This window comes from Grus americana, chromosome 2 (genome assembly GCF_028858705.1).
Source record: "Grus americana isolate bGruAme1 chromosome 2, bGruAme1.mat, whole genome shotgun sequence".
Lineage (NCBI taxonomy): Eukaryota > Metazoa > Chordata > Aves > Gruiformes > Gruidae > Grus > Grus americana.
In genome coordinates this window covers 22,251,632-22,274,661 of record NC_072853.1, presented here as the reverse complement: position 1 = coordinate 22,274,661, position 23,030 = coordinate 22,251,632, and the positions used below count along the sequence as shown (strand labels likewise).

The following is a 23,030-nucleotide window of genomic DNA, read 5'->3' as shown; positions in this document are numbered from 1 at the left end:
GTTTATCCTTTTGCTCGTGTGTGTCAGATCAAACTAATCCGACCTCCGGCTCAACAACTAAAATATACAAATAAGCAGTTTTACAAAGAAAGTAAATGTATGCTTCACTTCTTTCCTTCTACTTTCTTTTTAACATATGAATGATAAATTTTGAGAGAATTTATGAGAAAAACTTAAAGTTTATTTCCCCTCATGTTTCTTAGAAGCTTGACTCTTAAATAAATACAAATTCCCTCTTTTATGTTCTTCTTTACCTAATCTTTCAAATCTGAAATATATCGTGAATGGTATGATTTTCTTTTCAAAGTTCTGAGATCTAAGAGTGAAATTTGCTATATTAGTGTTAGATGATGAAAATATGCAGATATATAACAGCAGTCCTAATCAATCTGTAAATACATGCTAAATATTACCAATATTTTATAAAATATATTTTTATATGAAATGAGTCTGTTATACCAGAGAAATTTATCAGTGAAGACTTTCATTGCAAACTTTGAAATTGCAATACAAATAAGTTTATTTCAAAAGGAAAAATGTAGAAACATTAGTAAATTCAAGAACAACTAGAAAAATCCAATGTTTTACAAAAATGATAAAGCCACTTTTCCCTTTTCCTAAGCAATCAAATAATTAGAAAAGATGCAGAATATGTCTATGCAATAGCCTAAGCTTGCTATACAGTTTACGTATATGTTTTTGCGTATACCTGGTATCTCTGCAGTGTTACACAGAACTCACAGCTGAAAAAATAGAGAGGAAAGTAGAGACAAAACAGAGAACTTGACACCAGCAAAGCATTTCCCATTTCTTAATACTTTGTTATGTGGTCTTCATATTTATAAGAATGAATTATTGCATCTTCTTTGGCTACAGCTGAAAGGGTTTTTTTTTACTTCTGAAAGGAAACTGTAAAATTGGCATCTTCATCAAAAGACCTTCTACCCCTGTCAAATCTCCATTCTGCTAGCCTGGTTTTTGCTGTGCTTCTTGTAAGCACCCCAGAGCGCTGGGAGAATGAGCTGGTTTCCTTCTCATTGCCAAACATCAGCAAAGTTCTACTTGCAGAGCAATTTACGGTTGGAAGTGTACAATCCTGAAGAGGAGGTTGGTTTTCCTGTCAAATCAGTGACAAGAACTGCCATTTAAAATTGTAATATGGGCAGATTTCATCCAGAAATCACTGAGAGTTCAGTGTGGAGCTCCACATTTTTATAGGGCCTTTCAGCTGAGAAATTACTGGAAATCGCAGTTCTACTTGTGATGTTTGTTGACAACATTTGATTTTTGTCTGGGACACTCACCTTTGCTTTCTTCTGGTGTTTTGGTTGCTGAAATTCTTGTTTTGAAAGTAAGATCTGTATAAAAGTTTCCACTTATGCCAGTTCCTAAGAAATTAGATGCTTGATTTCTTTTACCCACCATCCTATCCAGGCATTTACAACACTGCAAAGAAAATGGCTGAGAAATACTAGCAACTGAGAGTGGAAATCCAGCGTGGGAGGTGTATGTGGTATCTAATGTTGGCTTATGGGAAGCTTTTTATTAAAACACAGAACTTGCTTTAGAGAAGTGTTTTAGCATATGCACAAACCCACTTTTTGCCTATAGTTAAAAAATATTTCCACTGGTAGGAAAAAGTTCAAAAATTGAATTCACTTTTCAATTTGAAATGTTAATGTGGACCAGTATCCGTTATCCTGAGCTGGGAATAATGAACATGGCAGAGCAAAGGGCAGAATATGCAAGTCATGAATTCAGAAGTCAGCTGAGAATGTACCTGTTTCCTTTGGGAGCATTTATATGGATTATGGTTATCTTTTTCAACAAGTATAATGTGAATGTATAATCGAATCTAGGAATTTAATGAACTGGTTTATACCTATACCTTACTCCATATTCTCCAGTAGCTAACAGTATGAAATAATATGGTAATGTGAAACATATGAAACATGTTTCCAGGAATAAGTATTGAAACAGTGTGGCAATACTTTTAAATGCTGACTGTTGATAGTAATGGTGAAACAGACTGATAATACTATAATTTTTCTTTATCAATTGTGTTTTGTTCCCTATAGGCTGCACAATGTAGTGTAGACTTTTCAGAAAGTTCTAATGAGAAACGGGCTGGGGACTTACGTGAATTGTGTGTGGAAGAGCAAAATAATAAAAATATATTTGATGTTGATGGTAAATGGAGTAACTAAGCATTTTTCAATATCTGAAAAATGTATAGTTTTTTACTGTAAGCAGTAATGATGAAATTCTGGAACAATTTCATTAAATGCAGCATTATGTGCTTACAGAAAGACCAAAAGGTTTGTGAATACTAGCATAAGGCTTTTGTAACAATGCTACTTTACACATTTCAGCTTAGTATAACCCATGTGACATTAGTCACCCAAGGCGATTTTATTCAAACTACAAAAATAATTACTCCTGACAGATGAAAGTGAGGTATTCTAATTTTTATAGTAATTTATAAATTCCAAAATGAGAATCTTGTGTATGAAGAAACAATTTTTTCCTCTCTATTCTACAAAAAAAAGTGTGTCCGTGAATATGTTTAGTGTATTTAATGTAATTTAATTAATGAGGATACTTCTGTTTGTATGATCCTCATTTCTGTGATGGTAGCAGAAGACAAAACAAAACAAAACAAAAATCCCCATCAACACTTGCAATGTATGCATTTAAAAGGGCTATATTTATATAAACCAAAGCCAAGTATTTTCCTAAGCCAAAAGAAAAAACCTACTGTATAAATACAATTTGAGAAATGCTGACCAGATTCTCACTTACATTTGTATTTGCAATGCCAGCTGACAACGTTCTGGCTGATGTCAAATATAGACTGAGAACAATATTTTGATGTTTTTAAATAGAATATGGTACCTGATAAGGTATAATGAAGATGTTTAAATATTGAAATAAATAATATCCAAACTGAGTAAAAAATTATGTGTGTATACTCCCAAACATAAAGCTGCAACTACATTTATTTTTTTTCATTTTATTAATGCATAGGCTAAATAATTGAATTTAAATTCTTTTTATGTGAAATAGCTGAACCAGGCAAACTTTTGATGTGATTTCTTTCTGTTTTCCTAATTATCCTGCTAGAATATCATTTATCTGAAAAGCAAACAAGAACTGTAAATAGGAGCTTTGTAAAAAAAAAAAAAAAAAAGTATTGATGTAAAAAATTAAGATTACTCTTGAAAACTAAATTCACAGTTTGACCAAGTAAACTTCTGTGCACCAGCCTGAGGAGTCTCAAACCTAAGCATTCACCTTTGAGAAGACATTTGTGCCTTCGTGCATCAGATCCCATCTCTGATTACTTCTGCCTTGAACTAGAATCTGCATACGTTTTTGTGCTTCAGAATCAAGTATGAATTAAAGAAGTTTGGTAACCAGATTGCATGGTCAGCTGTACTTTGCTTCCTTAAATATTTGTTTTGTACCTATATCTTTAATTTGATTACCCCATGGTCCTTTTTCAGCAGGCTTCTGCCTTTTTCATTGTAGGGAATGTACGGTATCTGGAGATATGAGACAGATATTTATTCTTTTAATTCTTATTGAAAGAGCCTGGATTATAGTAGCTGTCCATTTTTTTTCATGGTCTTTTGCAGAGCGCTCATCACAGTAGTATTTTAGTAGCTCACATTCATTCCTTTATCTCTGTAGGTGGAAGAAAGCTTTATTATCTTGATTTTATGGCCTGGAAATCAATGGATCACTGTTAGAGCAAGGCTTAGCATTCAGATCCCTTGTATTTTGAACTCATTGCTCATTACTGTTGTGGGAAGAACTGAAGATTCACATTTCGGTTAACCTTCGTTATAATTGTTAGATTTCAGTTGGGGGTCACTTGCCAAAATTTTGGTTGAAGTGATGTTCTGTTCAGGTACAAAGCATTTAAACAAAGCAATAGATCTATTCCCCCCCGCATTCAGTTCACTTCCCTTTAACCCCCAGGCTTGATTCTTTGACTTTCTGTGTGCTAGTCTTCTTCCTTTGGTCTGCTCTGTGTCTTGTACGATTTTGCAAAAATCAAAATCTTCTAAATTCTCTGTGATACCCATTTGACTCTCTTCTATTAGCCCCACTAGCATTTGTTCATTCCTGTACATTGGCTTCATACCCTTTTTGCTATGTTCAAAGCTCTCCTACATCTACTCTTTTTATGATTTATCTCTTCTAGCAGATTAAGTAACCAAGACATTGTACAAGGCCAGAGCTGGGAAGAGGGCCTGAAGTCTCCAGTGTGGAATATCTGCCTTTGTTATACAGTGTTTGAGAAAGAACAATCCACACCAGTAGTCGCTTGTGCTATTCCCCTACCTGATGGGGGCCTTTAAGCCAGGGAAAGAACTGCAGAGTCTTGACATCCACCATACCCGCTTTGCTGGTTACACAACAGTTCTGAAACTGTTTATTACCAGAATAGACAGCTTCCACAGAAGCAAAAAAGTGCATGAATCTTGCGGAGTCAACTCTTTTATTATGCCTGTCATAGATGAGATAACTCCCAATCCTCAATGTACCCAAGCTGTCAAGACGATGTCAACGGCCACTTTGGTCTTCTGCTACACTGTGGATTGGTAACTCATAACCTATGGCTTACAGTTAGGTGTTGCCTGCAATGCTTCCGTCTTGTTCAGGGCCATGCAGAGTTAAGTATGAAAGCTGCAGCTGCTGGTGAGAGGATTACGGCATTGCCTGCAGTGTCATACTGCCTCATGAACTTTTCTCATGGTTTGATAAAGGTTGAGACAACTGTTGTAGCTGAGTAAGTTTGTATCCAAAGTTATCTTTAGCATTGCATTCACCTATTTATTTAGCTCCCATGTAGGATTACATGATGTTGATCGCATGTGACAGAGTTTTTGGAGAAAATAGAAGATCTTGGAGATATGAAAAGATTTTATAGTTGTAAAGGACATTTTAGTAAAAGACTGTGAAAGGTCCTATTGAACTCCTTCTATTCTCTCTAAGAACAGGCAAACTTCTACTAAAGTCTTCATGTGTGTAGTACCAGGAACTAAAGAACAAGTGCAGTAAGTTTTTTTTACCTTTCCCCCATTGGACACTCTTATACTTGGAAAGATATGAAGGCCAGGGAGTAGGGTTTTTTGTATTATCAACCTTTGTTGTTTCTGTCTTTATTAAAATAAGTAACAAATTGCTTATTATACTTTGCTTATAAAAGAAAGGATGTAAAAACAAACAAAAAAGAAAATTATAAGAGGCCGATCTTAAGAACATAGCCATATATGAAATGTGGAAGCCATTTTTTGCGTAAGATAATATTTTAAAAACAACAAGAAAAAAGAAAAGATGCTGAAATGTGGCAGAGAAGCTGTTAAATTTTGTAACTGTTTTTGTTGAGACATGTAGTTTGCCAAAGTTGTTATTCCCAAAGCATGTCATACTTGCCAGTTCTTTATTGGATTTGACAGAGGATGCTCTAAAAAAAAAAATAGGCAGGAACAGCAATGTCACCCTAAAAAGTCATTAACTGCTTGTGTTGTTTACAGTGTATAGCTATGAGCATAGCCAATCCTACATTTGCAAAAACCTCTGTTTCAATTTCTTTCAACAAATAAATTCTAGAAATGTGAATTACAAATCACAGTCCATTATGAAATTTATAGTAATAAATGTTAATTTATTGTCATTATTTGTATTTGCAGTATTACTAATCAGGATTTCATTTTAAGCTAATTTTATTTTCTTTTGATAGATACAAATAGTCCAAATTTACTTGCATAATAGTAAACAGCAACAGGAGAATAATGAGGTTAAAATTACTTGTAATCACAGTAAAATAAATAAAATATTATCGCAGACTTTTTTAAAATGACAGATTCAGGTAATAAAATATTCTAATTGTCATAAATTTATTATCTTCTAGCTTATTCAAGGCTTTGCTTTTTTTATAAAACTTTGACTTGGGCAAGGACTGTAGTTCTTACAGCACAGCAAAGATGCTCTATGGTATTTTGTCTGTGCTGAGCAGACACAGGCAGAAAAGAAGAGTGTTTTGGGGAGTTCTAAGAAAAATTTGCTGAGCAGTCTGTCAAGGGACTAATGGGTGCATTTCCAAGTGTTCCCTGCCAGATTTAAATCAGGAGAATGATCCTTCTGTTGTTTACAAGTCAGCTGGCCATATCTGTTAAGGTCATTGTGATGACATCTGTGCCAGCTGGAGCACACAACTATTTTTTTCACATCTGAGTCCTGTACAGAGATATCAAGAATGCACGAGGAGGAAAAGAGACAGCCTCTGCCCAACTTCCCTCTCCTTTACTATAAAAAGCAACAAAAAATTCTTCCTTAACAGTAATATTTGAATAACGGGAATCCCATGGAACTTGATTTCAATAGGTTTCTGATACTTTTAACTTAAATTACATAAACAATTTTCTTCTTTATTTTTCATATTTCTTGTTATGTTTTCCCATCAAAGGCTTTCAGCTTCATATTCCGCAGAGACAAATAAGTAGTTCATGAGTGAAGTGCACAAATCTCTGAAGAGCATAGGCAATGGAGAGAACCGTTAGGTTGGAAAAGAAACACGATGCATTTGCTGCTAATCTTCGTTAGGTAGCAGTGGGTTAGTACAATAGCGGTTAATTTGAAGCTAAAACTGATGTCGAGAGCCACAAGGCAAATGGAAAAAGCCTTTTATTTGAAGAGCTGTGTTAGTCTGGATGAATTATGTTGTCAAGTAAGGTGCGCACCTAAGGAAATGAGCAACTGAAGGAAGGAAGAAAAGGATTTTTTTGAAAATGGCTGCACCACAAGTGCCGTACACAATTCTAGCTGAAGCCACTTGGCTTTTGAAGCATTTTGCTTTGCTAGTCTTGGTGATCCAGGCTTATCTACACTATAAGGTCCCTTCCAACCCAAACCATTTTAGGATTCTAGGAAAGTATGTTCTGGTCTGAGCTACACAAGTTACATTGGCTGAAGGACTGCTTAGTCCAATCAGAGCCTCCATAATGTAGGACCTGGTCCAATTTATGAGGTGAGATTCCCTGCTGCTTTTGCAGGCATTACGTATTATGCCTTTTTTTTTCTCCTCTCACCTCAACTTTCTGGAAATTTAAAGATGAACAGGGGGGATGTGAGGGAATTTTCCTTAAAAAGTAATGAAAAGTATTGACCTTTTGCTTAAACTCATTCTGGAAACATTTAGCCTCAGGAGATATATTTTTAGATAATTGTGATCATATAAAAGCAGGAGACTGAGATTAAATCCCTTATGTAACTTTATTACAGCTTCAGCTACCATGAAGGCTATAATTATGGGAGTAGTTCTCGTTGACTGTGGAAAGGTCCCTGAGCAACATGCTTATTTATGTATTCAGCTAAATGAAATAATTACAGAGCTAACATCAACCAACTATTCCTTCATGGAGCCTTATTCCATTGTTCTGTGTTCTTTTGAAACCAAGAAAACACTGCAAATTACAATTAATAAATCCACTTTTCAGCATTAGGATTCAAAATTAATTTTAGAATGTGAATTTATATATATATATATGACTTTAATAATCTTAGCCTTATATCTCCATGACATTTTACTAACCATATTGGCTCCCGTTGAAGAACATCCATAGACAATTTCTATTCAAAGGAGGTTTCCATCCAGTTTGTATACATAGACATGAGCAGTCCTGGATGGATGTTGGGAAGAGGATATTTTTTGTTTATTTTAATCATATAATAAAATCTAATGCCTGTTTGGTAAGTAGATTTTTATAAATTCTTGTCATTTACTAAGTATGAGTATAATAGAGCTAGGGAAAGGCAGAACTACAACCCTATAAATTATTGAAGAAAAATCAAGTCCTATCTTTCTCAAGTTTGGCACTGAAAATTGTTTGGAACATTTCACAGTTTTCTCTTTCATGTCTCTATGTCAGCAGCTCACTTTAAAAGAGGGTAATTGTATCATCCACTTAATTTCATTATGTAGACAGGCCACGAAAAAAAATAAAATTCTTGAATTTAACCCTGACTCCTGCAGAACTAACATACTCCGAGAGCACCAGAGAAATACGCTCAGGAGACAAATAATTTTGTATTTAGATCTGCTTTTAGATTATGGTCAGTAACTACTGAAAGGGGTCATTAACTGAAGAAACAGATATTGATTAGTTACTTATTTAATCTACACCCTTTTTTCTGTGTACAGAAGATGATTGTGGTCCTGGGGGATGGGGGGAGTTTGCTATCATATTATGAAAGATTATACATTAATAAATTTGTATAGGGACTAAATTAATGCTCCATGGCAAACTAAGTCTCATATCATTCTTACCTTCTGAATATTTCATTTTGCAACCTAACCTTCCTCTTAATATGACAAGTATGTGAATTTTCCTGCATGTACATATGTACTTGTAAACATATATAGACACTAAATAAGGTTGATGGTGCTATGGTGTCTTAAAAAACAACCACAGTCATTGGTATTTTATTTTTGCATATCTGTTCTTTAAACTGTAACCCAAGTATAACAGATAATTGCTCTAAACTAATTTGATTATATAGTATCATGCTGTCAAGCTTATGCATAGAAGGTATGAAACTAAATTAGACAGCTCATTATGATTGTTACTTCTGGAATCCACTGGAGTTTCATTTTCAGGTTTTCTGTTCCTCTTTGAGGAGGTAATTAATTTCCTTCAAAGAAGGTGGTTTGACAAAAATAACATGTAGCCAAACTCAAAACAATAAATGTTTTTATATATACCAAATTACTTTCTTCCTTGTGAGTATTAAAGGAGAGGTCAATAATTAATGATGCAATTACTAGTTTACAGAGGCTTTTATTGCTGTGTCAAGGTGATGAAAAACCCTCTTGCACTGATTTTTTTTTGCTGCCACTCCAGCTTACCGAATCAGCGGATGCACTGCATGTTTATGGCACATGTGCTGCCAGGGGTGGACGATACTTTGGATTTACTGCTGTGATTAAGCTCTTGTTTCTTAAATCAAATAATTTTAACAGTAAAGTTAGCCTGTATTGTGTCTGCTGCAGTCTAGAAATCAGTTTTGAGAAGCTAGTAGGTTGAACTAGTTAAAAATTACACTTGTTTAGACCATCAGAAAGGCCATTATTAGTATTACACATGTGAAATGTTAGATCAGCTTTAAACAAAAAAGCTGCTATGATTTGTGTTGAAATGCCGTATTTCCTTGTTACAAATAGTTTAATCTTAAAACTGGTGACATATACCAAAGTAGTTGTTTTTCCCTCTTGATTGTTAAGTAGAATTTTAAAATTTGTGTCTGGCTTTCTGCCTAATGCAAACTGAGAATCACAGACAAGAAAATAAGTCACCTTAACTCCCGAGTGGTGGTTTGCTATTCAAAATGCATAGCTGTTCAAGTATCTAACACAGAAGATTTTTTTTAAGGTTATTCTTATTTCTATTCTAAAACATAGAGTCCTTTTCTGTATCCACTGAAAGTCTATAACAAATTATTGGTAATACCGTGCTCAAAAATGTGGACTGGACCTTTTTTGCTGTACCCCTTCCCTCCAGCTGTCCTTATAGGATAACAGCTATGTCCAAGGGTAACAGTGGAGGATACTTTTTCCTCCCAAACAAAACCTAATAACTGAACAGAAAAAGGCAACGGTGAACTGGAACTTATATATTGGTTTGATTATTTTATAAGATAATTTTGCTTAAAAAATTTAAATATTTTTATTTTAAAATTATTTTTATTTTTATTGTATTAGTGTATTAGATACACAGATACCTTATTTGTTCACTGGTTATCTTGTACTGAAAAACACAAGATGAGTTTTTCTTAATATCACTTTTTGGTAGCAAGATGTCAGTGATCCTGACTGGAATTAGTGGAGAGAAAGCAAAAAAATGTGATCAATGAAACAACCGGCTGATCCTCGATCATGATACGGGGGTGGCTGTTGGGCTGATGATGGAAATTGATTCTAGATAATGATGTGCCTACGATACGAGGCATCTCTATGTTAGTAGTGTCTCCTTTCATTATGTCTATATGACTTTGGGATTAAAATATAGAAAGCTATTATGAATTACTATATTTATGTTTCTTTCAAACTAAGCTAAGAAGATTTTCCTTTCCTTCCTGACATGTTCACTATTTCAGCTTTACTTATGGTTGACTGTTCTCTTGATGAAATTAATACAGGTCTGTCATGAGTACCACTGACATGCTAAGTTTATGTTCTTGTTTGTGAATTTGACATCACATCTCATAAAGGATCCATTCCCTTGCTGTCTTTCATGGCCTCCTGTTGTCTTCACTTTGTAAATTTGAGGCTTACTTAGGGTTCAAAGTAGCTTAGGGTTATTTTCTGTAATAATTAGTGTTGACATCAAAGCACTAAAGCTTGAAAGTAAATAAATACACAATATAAGGGGTTAGTTTTTCTGTATTTTTTTTCTGTCTCTAGTAAGTATTAGAAGGATCTTTGCATACGTATACCTATCGAGAAAATAAATATATATTTTTATTATTTGCATTGGCTTCAGCTGTTATGGTAGCCTTAAATGTATTATTTGAAGAAAATATAGGTATAGACTCCCTGTCAGCGGATGCCCATTTCTAAAAGAAGTTAAAATGCACCTGCTTAAACACTGCCTCTAAAGGTAGAGACCTCTTATGTCTGTCCAAAATGTCCAAACAGAAATAGGCTCATATTTAGAATTCAGGGCATGTGCAGTAAATCCGATGCCCCTGAGACTTCCAGATGCCATGCAGCCTTGTTGGACCTACTCTGGCAGTCATTTTGCCAAAGTCGCAACTTCAGGATGTAAAAAGAGTGTATATCTGTAGAAAGCTGAATATAGGATAAGCCGGCACAAAGTGTACTGCATAAGTAAATATGTCTACTAATGCTAAGTAGAGTTTTCCTGAAGCTACTTATTTCTTCAGTTTAACCAAGCCTCCTTCAGTGAGTGTAAATAAAATGGTAATGAAAAGAAAAGTCTAACAGAAATAGGAATCATGAGCACACAAGACCCAAACCTGTTTCTTAAACATTGCAGCTGTTTCTCACAAATTTTCATAGTGCTCCAATTATGAACTGAGTTCCAACTGGCCTGGCAGGTTTTACTGTTGCCTTGCTCTTGGCAGCAAGACGGTTGAATTTCCCTGGACTATTTTCAAAATCTGAGGAAGGAATTTGTTATGCATGTGCAGATCAGTTCCCAGTTGTGCAGCAGCTCCAACACATCATAGAACCATTGGATCTTCTGTGCTTCCTTAGCAGTCATTTTCCAAGGTGACTCATTTTTCTGAGCCAGCAATTTGGGAAACACAGGGCTTTTTTCTCACCTTCAAGACACCACTTAGTTCCTATGTGCATTATATCCCAGAGCTTGTTAACTTTCAGTAGACTAGGCGGTGAAGAGAGGTAAGCTCATTCAGGACATTTTAGTTGATGGGAATATCATCACAGTGTTACAGAAGACTGAGCTGCTGAAACAAGGGCCAGATATGGAATTCTTTAATGTTATTAATAGGTTTTCTTCTCCCCTGCATTACTAATAGTGCCTGGTTCCTCTTTAAATGAGTCCCTCATTCAGGTGCAGGCAAGCTGGTATTGGTTCCAAGCCTGAGACAGTGAAGAAATTGCAATGAAGCTGTCAGTTGGAACCCTAGGGTGGAGGGATGCATGGTAATGACAGATAAGCAAGGAAGATGTGTGAGGTCAGCCCATGAACATATGTATGGTCTTTGCAGATGTGAATAGGGAAGAAAAAGGAAAGAGGCATATCCTGTAAGAAGGGATTGAAAATTTAGGCTATTTGGAGTAATAATAATAAAAATATTTTGATTACTTACTACTGGGCATGATCCAGAAATGCTGTCTTTTCTAAGCTCTCCAAAATGTGTTTTCCTTTGTATTCTGCTGAAGGAATTTCCTTTTCCAGGCATAGGCTCAAAACTTCCTACAGAGAGAACAGAAGAGAAAGAAGAAATGGAAAAGTGAAGAGGCCAGAAACAGGGTCAAAAGTGAAATTTGGAGTAAATACCTTCCTAAGACAAAGTCTTAAAGACAATTGCACAAGAGAGAAATCGATAGGACATCATCCTTCATTAGTTCCAGTTTTCCTTGACCTTATTAGAAGTAGAGTAGCAAGGAACATAACCACAAAGGTGCGCAAATCTGAGAAACTTGAATATTAATATTAATCAACTGGCAGTGGTGAACTGGGTCCCCAGTATAAAATGTCTGGCTGTTTCCCATGACTTCTTAACAGTCCATTTTCTGGGTGGCCCAGAGTATGAGTTTGTGTACAGGATCACATGACAGAGGCCATGGTGTGGCATATAGGGTCACACTCCAGGTGTCATATGAGAGGCATGGCTGTGAGTGTATGAGGTCATCTAGAACATGCACTGTGCTGTGACTGGAAGCATCTCTTCCAGTGGCAGTGTGGTAAGCGTGGACTTCCATTAAGAAATTCTGGTATTTCTTTTTCTCTTTTTCTTTGTTTTTTTTTAGCTCCAGCCCACAGGCTTTAATATGCAGTAGCTTTCTACAGGAAGTAGACAATCTATCATACAAATGTGTTTGCCATATTGATATGCTTTCTTTCAATTTATTCCAGGAAGACATTTATCAAAATATATTTGACTAATAGACTAAGCCTAATTCTGTTTTTGAAAATGTAATTTTGAAGAAAGTCTTTACCGTAATTTAAATCCTTCCAGCAAAACATACCAAAGAAAATGCTTCCAGTAAACCTTCCTCTATCAACAGCGATGCTAAGTCTCAGCTTCAGAAAGACAGCCAGAACAAAAAAGTCATGCTGAAACCCTTTTACCAGAAACATTAGATAATCCTTTCCAATAAGAGTAATATCTTTTTTTTGTTGAGCAATATTAGCAGTAGTTGAAAACAAGGCTACATATTGTTTGAGGGTAAACCAGGGTCTGCATTTTTAATAACAACTTTCCCTAAACAGTTTCTCTTAAAAAAAATAAAAAATTCTTAATGGCTGACCCATGTAGATCAGAGAAATTTCTTTGGTGACAGTATTTCTAGTCAATGCCCCAATGCCCTCATGCTCTCCATTCTTGCCACATCAGTAGGCATTGTTATGTGCTCCCCCCTCCCCAAATTTATTCTCTCACCTTCATTGTGGTCTGGAGCACTCTGCTGTTCAGGATCTTCTTCCAGCTGTGATAGCTTCTCTTTTATGGTTTTCTTTTTTGGCCATAAGAACTTCAAGTGTTAATGAATGTTCACTATTGACAAGGGCAGTTATGCAGGGTCACACAAATCACTCTTAGACCCTTTATCACATGTAGCGGTCCAATAAATCTGCAGATCCATATATCAGAGCTGGGATTCCATCTGACTAAATGTAGACACCCACTAACTAGATATCTACACCCAAGCTAACTATCTTGACTTCTACAGTCATTGAAGAAAAACAGACACTTCTTGAGTAAAATTCATCTCAGCCTTAAAGTGGTTGTGTAAAACAAGTTCAGATGAATGGAGCCAAGAATAGCTAGTTTAGCTATTTTTCTTATTCTAAAACTACCTGAGATGAATTCTGGGTGTCTCTACTTTTCAGATGAGGGACACTTTCCTACTTATTACAACATCTGCTAGTATTCTAAGGTCCACATCAGAAGTCTCTGCTGAATCGTGCATAGTGATTTTTTTTCTTAGTGGTTCTATTTTTGTTTTGGTAGGACCAGATCTTTCAGACATTTTCCTAGGCTGTTCCAAGTCAAAAGCTGACAAATCCAAAGGAATAATTATTTCCCAACAAGAAGTATTGAAATGCATGGTAGGAAGTTTCAAAACCTACTATAAGACCTGCAAGAAGCAGCATCCTTTTGTCATCAGTGCTCAAACTGCATTAGTGACTCTGCCGAAAAGTATTTCTGTGCTTTACATGTGCCAGCCAACTTTGTATTTGTTCCTGCACCAAATGCTAGCATGTCACTGAAGTGTCCAGAGCTGACAAAGCGATTGCTTAAGCACTTGTATAATCACTTCAGGTAATTCTGGCTGTGTAGCTGCTCTATGGAGTCACCCACTGTGTGGCAGTCTAGATGGATAGTATTGCAAACACAGAGAGTAACCTGCTTAAATGAGAGTTCTTCAATAGCTGTAGTCCACTTTCCCCTTCCCTCCAGAGCCCTTCTGGTGTCGGGCTTCACTGGGAGCCTTGCAGTTAAGAGGATCAAGTGACATGGGATGTTTCTCTGCTCACTATAGCCTCATGCTGAAAATCAGCTTGGAGGGGGAATATACTCATTCAATTGCAAGGCTAAATCATTCGTAGTGTTGAGTAACGACACATATGCACAATCATCAGCTCATGGAGTCAGTATGTGGTATGTATTCAGCATGCAGTAGTAGTCAGGTAGACTCCACAGCCTGCAAAATTTGTAGTTATATGCTCTGTCCTTTTTGGCCGTGAGATTTGGATTTAAGGAAACATGTTTTTGTTTTACTTGGTTCAAAGCAAGATGTTTTTAATTTGCCAAGCAAAGAACTTTCCAGTTTAGATAGGTCCTGGTTCAGATAGGAAGGGTGTGGGTCATCCATGTATCCTATGTGAAGGTTTTGGGCAATTTAGAGCATCCCAAATGACTCTGTATGTAGAACGCTTGACTAAATTGAGCATCTTATGTCTAAACTGTTTGGAAGATAAATGGCTTTGGACTTGACCATGAACTTTGAGAATACTCAAGAAAGAGTAGATACATCCTGTGTAGATTAGATTCAAATTACTTAATGCCTCTTAAAAAATACCATATTTCTGGGTGGGAAAGCTGTTCTAAGAAGCAAAAAAATACACAATGAAACATTAAAATAGACGGGGAATGGAAACTGAACGGAATTCTTTTAAATATACACTGTCATTCAAGGTTCCCATCACTATGGGAGAAAAGCTCTTCCTCTGCCTATTTGGCTTTGGCTAAAGAAAATGAGCAAAACATTAAACATCAGTAAGCTTACAAAGGTTTCAGCTTAACACCATTTATACAGAAGCTAGGTCACTGATGTGATTTTTCTCCCAACCTGATTTGTCCAGGCAAGCTTTCCATATACACATAGAGCTCACTGACATTAATAAGAGCAGACCTCGCATATGTCCTTTCTCATATCCAGCTGCACTCCTGAACTCATGAGGCACTGAATGCTGTTATAATGCCATTAGCTAAGATTGTATCTTGCTTAGTAATATATTAGTTCCTTTTTCCATAAAAGATGGCTTTGATGTTATAGCTTACATAATTTATCAATGAGGTGACATTTTTTCCTGAGTCCTTTCTGCTGCACGCCATAAATGCATGCATTTTCAATAATAAAGCATCTGCTATTGTGTAAGAGAAATATCTGAGAGACCAGCAAGTGCGTTCTCTGGTAGTCAGAATTAAAACTACAGTGTGTTTGTTATGGAAAAAATATGATTTAACAATTTTTCTTGTAGAGAAACAAAGATCTATGTGTTTTACATGTATTACTTTTAATTTTACAAGATTTCACAAATCATTTACACAGTCAAGATTTTAATATTTATAGAACTTGCACTGAAAAAATTATGTCCAGTGATTTTATCAAGTCATTCATTATACCTCAAAAAAGTATGGGTGTAATAAGCAATACATGTCTTTCTTATCATTTTAACTTTAGAATAATCAGTATTTACTGTGAGACACAACTAAATTAAAAAGAAAGTCAGCTTTCTACATCTTGACTGAAAAGGAGAGGGGAAAATAGTAGAGCAAGAAGTGTGAGTGCTTTCATCAGGCAACAGACTCAACTTTGCATGTGTTCCTCTGCACAGGTTTGGGTTCAGGGCTTACCATTTGATAAAGATCAACCGTTGCTGCAAAATAACTGGTAGTAGACAGAAATTGGAAGTTCTATAGTAGGAAAATAACCAAATGTGTTTTATTTTTACCGTATAATGGGAAGGTTTTAAAATTTTTAGTTATCACTCTCAATAATTTATCACTCTCAATAAATAATGTTTGATATCAATAATATCACATATTATTCTATGCATTAATGTATGTAGATTACTAATTTGGATAGCTCTATTAAAAAACAAAAAAGGACCCAGAATTTATTTCTCTAACTGAAAGTCAGTGTGCATGTTTCAAATGTGAGTGCATACGTCATACTGAGCCCAACAATGCTCAATATTTGCTCATATAAACGCCTATAGGATGAAGTTATGTATGTACAGCACATCTGTATGGTAAAGTATAGTTACCATAAAGCTAATTTAATTTCTGTCTTTGAGCGTATGGCTATATGCACATACTGTGGACATGCAAGTGGCAAGTGAAGACTGGACCAGATTTTGGTGACTAGGTATGCACACATTTGCAGTGGGAATGTGTACATGGTCAGTACATCTCAGGGGCCTCAACTTTTCAGTAACATTCTCCTATTTTTAAGAACTTGTTTTCTATGTAGACACACAAGTGAAAATTCAGTTGGATAGGAATCTTTGCTCTTGACTTTGCTCATACAAAACTGTAGAGTTGCTATGGGAAAAGGCATGAACAGGAGAGCTGGCAAAGCCATGATGGGTTTCACGAAGTACAGGTAAAGTGCTGTGTTCACCGCAGAACAGCAAGGACATAACAGCTATACTCCCGGATTCCTTGCCAGTGGCTTCTCTGGGATTATAAGTGATAGTGAAGATTGTTGCTAAGAATTTTAAAACCTTAAAAAATGACGAGTAATTTGTAGTGGTGGATTCTTAATGCCTAATGGTATATCTGCATTTAAACTTAGTAATTTCAATGAAAATACACCATTTCTCAGAAACAGGCGGGAATTAGAATCAGTAAGAATGATCAGTTTTAACTGTTCTGCTTATAAACCCCATTTTATTTCGGTGCTCTGCTCCTAGAATTAGGTACCAAGTTATAGGGAAGCAACTTACAACTTTTTTTAGTCAGACTTTGGGTTTGGGTAGAGCAGTTGTATTGATGGCACAGAAAATAACTGCTGGGAAACACCAGTATGAGCTCATCCGCCTTTAGTTCATGCAGTTAAAGCTGAGCAGTCATCATTACTGTAATTGAGTTTTCCTCACTTAAGATCCATTTTTAAATATATTTTAAGACCAGGATTTGTAAAACAGTCAATATGTGGACTGGAATTCTTGTGATCTTCTGGACGTCTCTAAATTCGTATTTATGTAATAAAGGCTAGATCTTCATGACCTCAATGATGATTTCACTCAGTTCCTCTGAAGCAATGTCTGCAGAGACAGAGGTGAGACAGCACTGGAAATTCCATGCCAGAAGTACCTTTTGCAAAATGCATTCGGAAGAATATTTCTTTTCCCTTTAGCAGGATAGGCACACTTCTATCTGTAATGTAGTCAAGAAGTTAACTGTCATGAGAAAGCAGTTTTGGTGATAATTCCCCATTTTAAAATGTTACCTTCCTTTCAAGAATCAAGAAACACAGTTAATGCATTTACAGCAGGCCCATTTATTATGTAGAAAATATGAATGAATTAAAGCTTCAAAACAATTTCATGAGGTCCCTTAGCACTGTTTTTATGAAATCAAAGGATACTTAATATTCTACAATATTTCTGCAAAATGTAAGGGACTAGGTTCAAAGTAACTTTTTGAAAATAAAACCTTTGTATTCCATACATTTCCTTCTTTAAAATGAAAATGAGACTTGGTTTTTTCCATATAGCATATGCAAGTCTATATATTAGGAGAAAACAAGTGAAAAAAGATCATATTTCTCATTGTACATAATATCCCTCTGAGAAGACTGTATTTTACTTTTCTAAAGCATATATTAGCTTTTTGTAGCGTAGTTTTATGGGGCTCTATCTTCAGATCATCTCTGTAAAGTTTTCTAGACAAGTGTTAAGACTGTGATTAGACCTGTTAGTTATATTTTAATAACTTATTGATGTAGTTTCAAAGGAATAGGTTGAGCAATGTCAAAGCAGGATCTGAAGTAATGGAAACAGAAAAATGTCATTTGTGGTTTGTACTAAAAAGAGCAGAACTGCTTTGGTTTAGTATTCTTTTGGTCATGAAATTTGATAGAGAAGCCAACATTTTTTTCCTGCATACAATAGTATCAAAATACTATGTAGCATGTAGTAACAAAATATTTTTCATGTAACATGTAGTAACAATTAAAAAAAAAAAAAAAAAGAGAGAGAAATGTAATAATGCAAAATGTGTGGGCATAATTTACAATTTAAAGTACCTACATAAAAGAGAATATTTTATTAAAATACATGAGTCATTCTCCAGTTCTATGGACAGCAGCATTAATTTAGACCTTTTCTTTAAAACTGTTTTTTAAACCTTTCTTCCTACCTTGTGTCTGCCATACAGGTTAAATTCTGATTCTATAATATCCATCTATCTCTCTCTATATACACATTTTTTCAAAACCCTACAGATTTATTCTCGGTAATGAGGTACCTGTACTTGGTAGAATTCTTCCTGATATTTAACCAGTAGACATTTCTCTGGGAATTTCAAGCAAAGTTAATATGCTTTTTATTCTAAAAATATTTTCTATATTTGTTTTTCTTATCAATCCATCATATTTAACAGGTCATTTAGCCTTCCTTAAAGGCTAAATCTACTGTACAGCTGAATATAGAGTACCATTTTTAAATGTATTTTATTGACGTTATTAGAATAAATACTAGTTTGTGTTAGAAAAGCAAAGAAATACATTCCATAAGACCAAACTGTTTCTTTAGATTATGATGAAAACTCATTCCATATTCAAATGCTTTCCTTTCTGAAAATTCTGATAGGAATACAATACAATTTGCCTTTTCATGTGATTTACTGTAAGTAATTTTATAGGAACAGTTAAGAACTCTGACTCAATGATGCTTTACACTGTACATAATTTTGTTCACACGTAGACACACACAGACGTACCTCCTGCCTCACTGTATTTCATATTCCATGTACTCTGTTGTTGGAGCCTTAACTTTTTCTTGGAAGCACTTTGCAAGTCCTGCTAGCGGAGGTTATGAATCAGATAGGATAATCAGAAGTCTTTACAGTTTTGCTGTATCTTTGTCTGTCCTTTCTTTCACCTTTCCTTTACTGCACTATCTTGTCTGTCTGATTCTCGCAGGAGACATGGATTACAACTGGTTGGACCATACGTCTTGGCATAGCAGTGAGGCATCCCCAATGTCTTTGGTGAGACATGTGGAGCCTTACCATTTAGTTGCCTTTATCATTTCACATTTCCTTTGTTTTATTTACACCTTTGCATGTTTTCTTTTTTGTATCTTTTTTTTTATCCCACACCTATAGGGGACAGTCAAAGGGGAAAAAGAAAAACTAGTGAGCAGGCAGTTTTGTCGGATTCTAACACCTTATCCGAGAGGCAAAAGAAAATGGTGTGCTTTGGTGGCCACTCTTTGGAAGAGGACTTGGAATGGTCTGAGCCTCAGATAAAAGACTCTGGGGTAGATACGTGTAGTAGCACAACTCTAAACGAGGAACATAGCCATAGCGAGAAGGTACTGAGATTATGGAGCCTGCATTTTAACCTGCTCATTTGGTCTTTGTTTGCTCTCTGTCACTCATTAAAGTAGTGCATAAAATAAAAGATAGGGTGTTTCTAGAGACAATGTAACGTTTCTAAAGGTGCAGAAAAGAAAAACAAATGAAAAGTCTCTGCATGCTTGCAGCTTTTACTGTTTGGCAGCCTAAGAAAAAAATTGAGAGGCATAAAGGAATGTTGTTCTTATGGTTGCATAATAGCGTATCATGGTATTACCTTCAAGTAATTAACAACAAGGATTCTACTGATTGGCTTATTTGATTTACTACATTCAAACTCCTGGGGCTGAAATTAAATTAATAGTTTAAACCCCAGGTGCAAAAGGGAGAAAATTGGGTCTCTCTGCACAGAAAAGTTGTTTTTCTTTTTTCCCTTTCACTGTCATGGTTGTTCTTTTGTTTTGTTGCCATGCCATTTTTGTGCAGTATTGTGCAGAATTAAAGGCTTTGCCATCTGCTTTGGTATTTTTTAATTTTGCTTTCTGTTTGGTGCTGATTATGATAAATCTTTTTAGAGTTATTAGTTGTAATGGGAGCAGATTTTTCTGTGCCTGCTAATTTTGCATGAAATAGAGCATGAAATAGTATTTATCTGTGAAAAAGTGCTATGATTACACAAAATAAAATGGTAAAAATTTATTAATTATGCCAATATACAAGTGTAACAGGGCCCATGTATAGTAATGGAATAATAATGTTCACTGTATGCTTCATATGTGAAGTAATTATTCCAATAAAAACCCAATACCTTTAAATAGAGCAATGACTATACCTTTTTTAATGTATGCTATAATTTTTAGTATGCTACTAGTGAGAGAAAGTTAAACACTGAAAAAGTTTGTCAGTCTTAGAGAAAACTGACATGTTTGGAATAGTGGAAGAAGAAACGTCTTACATCAAATTTCTGTTTTGAGTTAAACTTCTTTTTCAGTATTACTCTAATACTAGACCTCTACAGTTGTTCTGGTCAGTACTTAGACGTGATGGTCATTGTGTGTAGATAACTTTGTACAGTTGTCTGTATCTGTCTAATCATCAAGGTGCAAAGATCATTCCAGACATTTACAAATTGGATTTAGTAAAATAGATAATGTTATTAAATACTAGAAATACAGTCATTGACTAAATGATGTCCAAAAAAATCTTTTCCAATGCAGTTTTCTGTCAATCTATTACATTAAATCTTAATGTAATGTGTAATCATAATACTTTCAAGGCATTTTTAAAATATACCAGGAAATGAAAAGTATTACTAAAATATTTTTCTTTAAAATCCTATTCACTGTATTTTCTATTAACACCATATGATAGCATCCAGTAACATGGCAACCATCCAAAGATGGAGACCGTCTCATTGGTCGGATTTTATTAAATAAACGACTGAAAGATGGAAGTGTGCCTAGAGACTCAGGAGCAATGCTTGGATTGAAGGTTGGTGATGAATAATTTTGGAACTAACAACTCTCAGTTAAAATAGCTACCTTTATAATGAAAGTATTCTCATATTGTATAGTGTATATATACTGATATCTATAATGTCTTATCATTCTCAAAATTAAAATATAGAGACATTTTATATTCAGTTACCAAGAGTAATTTTACAGGGTCCCTGACAGGTTCAAAAAATTGTATTCTTCAGAAAGACTAGACATTTTTTCACAAGTTTGCTGAGAATGTCTGTTCTGCAAGGTAGTAACTCCATCCTTGCTGGGCAAGCCAAGCCCTGTCCGCTTTCTTCAGTATTCAGCATTGCACCACGGTATAACTTCTGTCCCCAAAAGAGAGGAGAAATGTGAAAAATAAATTATCTCTTTTGAAGATCTGGGGGCCATCTGTAAGTTAATGACATTTCAATCCAGAGCAGAGTCTGTCAATGGAAGAGCCTATTTCTGGATTTTTTTCACCCTCTTATTGTTTGATTTGCTACATTTTAAATGCACAAGACAGAAAATTATTTAGTATTTATTGTATATTATCACAGAGGAATGTGTTTGCATATTTTTTTGTGATGCAGTACTCTTCAAACACATTATGAAGCTATTGCTACCTCATATCTTGATCTCATTTTTGTATGATATTATTATTTACAGTTCCAGCAATACTGGTACAAGAATGAGAACAAATATACAGCAAAAGAAACAAGCATGTATTTATTTTGAATCACGTCCTTGTTGTGAGAAATCATTAAGAAGTTTGATTAATTCTCCATTTTCTATTTAGCATGACACTGACTTCACGTTGGGTACACAGATTAGACTACAGTCATATACTGTAAAGAGGGATTGAATCAGTGTAGTTACTTATAAGATATACTAACATGCTTTGGAAATTTTTGAATTTTTTACTTAATTGACAAATGATTGTGTTTTGAAGTTGGTGGAGAAGGCACTTGAGCATCACTTGAGGTATGTGTGTTATTGTCTTAATGTCAGAAAATGCAAGAGATGCTAACAGTGCCACGATGAATTACTTTTTCTTTAAACTTCTATGTTTAAAATTCTAAAATCTTCTGTTATAAAGATGAACTCTTCACTGGTATTCATTAATAGTTTAGATTCAAGAGCAACTAGTTTTTAATCTCAATAGACATCTGAAAAGAGTGATTTACAGCAGTTATTCCTGACCTGAATTTTCAAATATTTACATTATTGAAAGTAACCTAAACTGGATTTAGTATTGCAAATTTAAAATCCCAATATGAAGACTGCTAAGAAACCTAAACAATTTGAAGATTATGCAGTTATAACAAATTCTGATATTTGAATCTCTTGATTCTAAGATAAATAGTAAGGTCAAACCTGTTGAAGTTTCCTATAGAGAAATCTTCAGTATGACAATTATTTTCATCTGACTTGTTCAACCAAAGTGGATTTGATTAATTGATAGAGACGTTTGATGCTTAGTGTGAACCTCAGGAGTTCTGTTATATTAATATATCTATTTTCAGTTAAAATGTATTGAAATAAGCAGTATAATGATGAATACCTTACTTTTTTGGGGTGGTAAGTTATAATACAGTGAAATACTATAATTACACAAATAGCCTGAACAGGTACAAATATAACCTGTCTAGCCAAAATTTTGTGGTAGTATTTTTCCAAGTTTATCTGTCTATCCTGGTCTACCTGAAAACCAAAGACATAATTGAATTTTTCTTTCTGTTGCCAGAACATTTAAGTCATTTAAAGTAATTTTCATTCTGTGAAAATGCTTCCTCTTTGAAACAGGTAGTAGGAGGAAAGATGACTGAATCAGGTCGACTCTGCGCATTTATCACCAAAGTTAAAAAAGGAAGCTTAGCAGATACAGTGGGGCATCTTAGACCGGGTATGTATGTACTGTAGATCTATACTGCTGAGTTGCTTTTCTAAAGGTGATAACAAGTGAGCAAGTTTAATTAGATGTGAAATGATGTTAAATAGGTGTGATGAACTACT

General features: G+C 35.0%; 1 protein-coding gene across 50 annotated transcripts in view; it reads left to right on the top strand.

Moving 5' to 3' along the window:
- Positions 1-23,030, top strand: part of RIMS2 (regulating synaptic membrane exocytosis 2) — a 502,429-nt gene that overhangs the window by 248,129 nt on the left and 231,270 nt on the right. For 30 of the 50 annotated variants that reach the window (XM_054816636.1, XM_054816657.1, XM_054816622.1 and 27 more), the window contains 3 exons: positions 19,342-19,550; positions 20,905-21,024; positions 22,821-22,920. In XM_054816636.1, the coding sequence (XP_054672611.1) occupies positions 19,342-19,550; positions 20,905-21,024; positions 22,821-22,920 (429 nt within the window). Of the gene's footprint in view, positions 1-19,156; positions 19,225-19,341; positions 19,551-20,904; positions 21,025-22,820; positions 22,921-23,030 lie in introns of all 50 variants that reach the window. The other 20 variants (XM_054816658.1, XM_054816663.1, XM_054816660.1 and 17 more) reach the window with 1 other exon arrangement.